Source organism: Histomonas meleagridis, assembly GCF_020186115.1.
Source record: "Histomonas meleagridis strain 2922-C6/04-10x chromosome Unknown contig_135, whole genome shotgun sequence".
NCBI classification, from domain to species: domain Eukaryota; phylum Parabasalia; order Tritrichomonadida; family Dientamoebidae; genus Histomonas; species Histomonas meleagridis.
The window spans coordinates 10825-12111 of NW_027150766.1; the positions used below are offsets into that span (position 1 = coordinate 10825).

A 1287-nucleotide genomic window follows, 5' to 3' on the forward strand; every position below is an offset into this window, starting at 1 on the left:
AAATGAATTTTATTTCGGCTCATTATTAATATGTAAAGAAAAACCAAAAAAATTTACAATATAAAACTTCAATATATTTAACAAATGTTTCAGACATTTCCAATTGATATTACATCGACATTTTTAATACCTAAAACTTCATTTCTTATCGAAACTCCACAATTAACAATAAATCCAAATGAAAAAGGTGAAATTATATTTGGTATTAATCCTTTAAACGCTGAAATATATAAAAATCAAATGATAATATTGATAAAAGATAATCCGGAGCCATTAATATTTAATGTTTTGGCGGAAGGTTGTGTTCCAATTATTGAAACTTCGATGAAAATGAATTCGATTTCGGTAAACTTTTAATAAAACAATTTCGAGTATTAAAACTCGAATTATATAATAATGGAAAATTATCAGCGTATTGGCATTTAAAGAACACTCAAAAGTTTAGCCGATTATTTTAATATTAATGCAATCGAAGGTATCATTGAACCAAATGAAAGTTTTATTGTCGAAATTAAATATTGTTCAATGAAAACTATTACTATCAAAAAAAATATTCAACTCGAAGTTTTCGATATAACAAAATCAAAAGTTTTTTCTACAAAAAGTTTTCCGATTTTTGCGGAATCTTTTGATGTTTCATTTGATTTCCAATTCCCGCGTGGAAATGATCATTTACAATTTGGACAATTAAAAGTTAATCAAGAAAAAACAATAACGATTTACGACGCCGCCACGTAGTTTGATGACAGCGCCCTTCGAAAGGCCGCTGCCCGACTGCTGCGACGCGGTTGGCGCAACAGTGATGAAGTTGTGGATGAAGCTGGAAGTAGGTTGTGAAGATGATGAGCGAATAGTCGTAGTATATGAAGTCGGTGGTGACGTACGTGAAGTCGGAGCCAATCATAGTAGAGTGAACGAGTTATGGAGATATGGTGACGAGTAAAAATGAATGGACAATGGTGAGTGAATATGTGACGGTGTCATTAGCCATTGTGAGTGTGTTAGATTTAGAGAATGCATTCGATTGTGAATATGTGTTTGAATGTGAGTATGTATTCGATTGTGTGAACAGTATTAGAGAATGTATTTGATTGCGAAAAATGATTTCGTAGGCCATGGATCACATCCTTCAATTGTTGTTTCTTTATTAACATCTAAATTTCCAAATTTAGTTTCATTATATTCATTCGATGTCATGACAATAGTATTGGAATTAAATGCATTTGATCAACTGTAGGACTTGTTGTTCCATAATAATAAATACAGTGAAGAATACTACATTCAGAA

General features: G+C 31.2%; 1 protein-coding gene across 1 annotated transcript; it reads left to right on the forward strand.

Moving 5' to 3' along the window:
- Nucleotides 1-742: 742 nt before the first annotated feature.
- GO595_001336 (uncharacterized protein) lies at nt 743-943 on the forward strand (the record flags this gene model as incomplete). The annotated part of the gene is made up of 1 exon (XM_067914123.1): nt 743-943. The coding sequence occupies one exon, from the start codon at nt 743-745 to the stop codon at nt 941-943; it is 201 nt and encodes a 66-aa protein (XP_067778497.1).
- Nucleotides 944-1287: the final 344 nt, after the last annotated feature.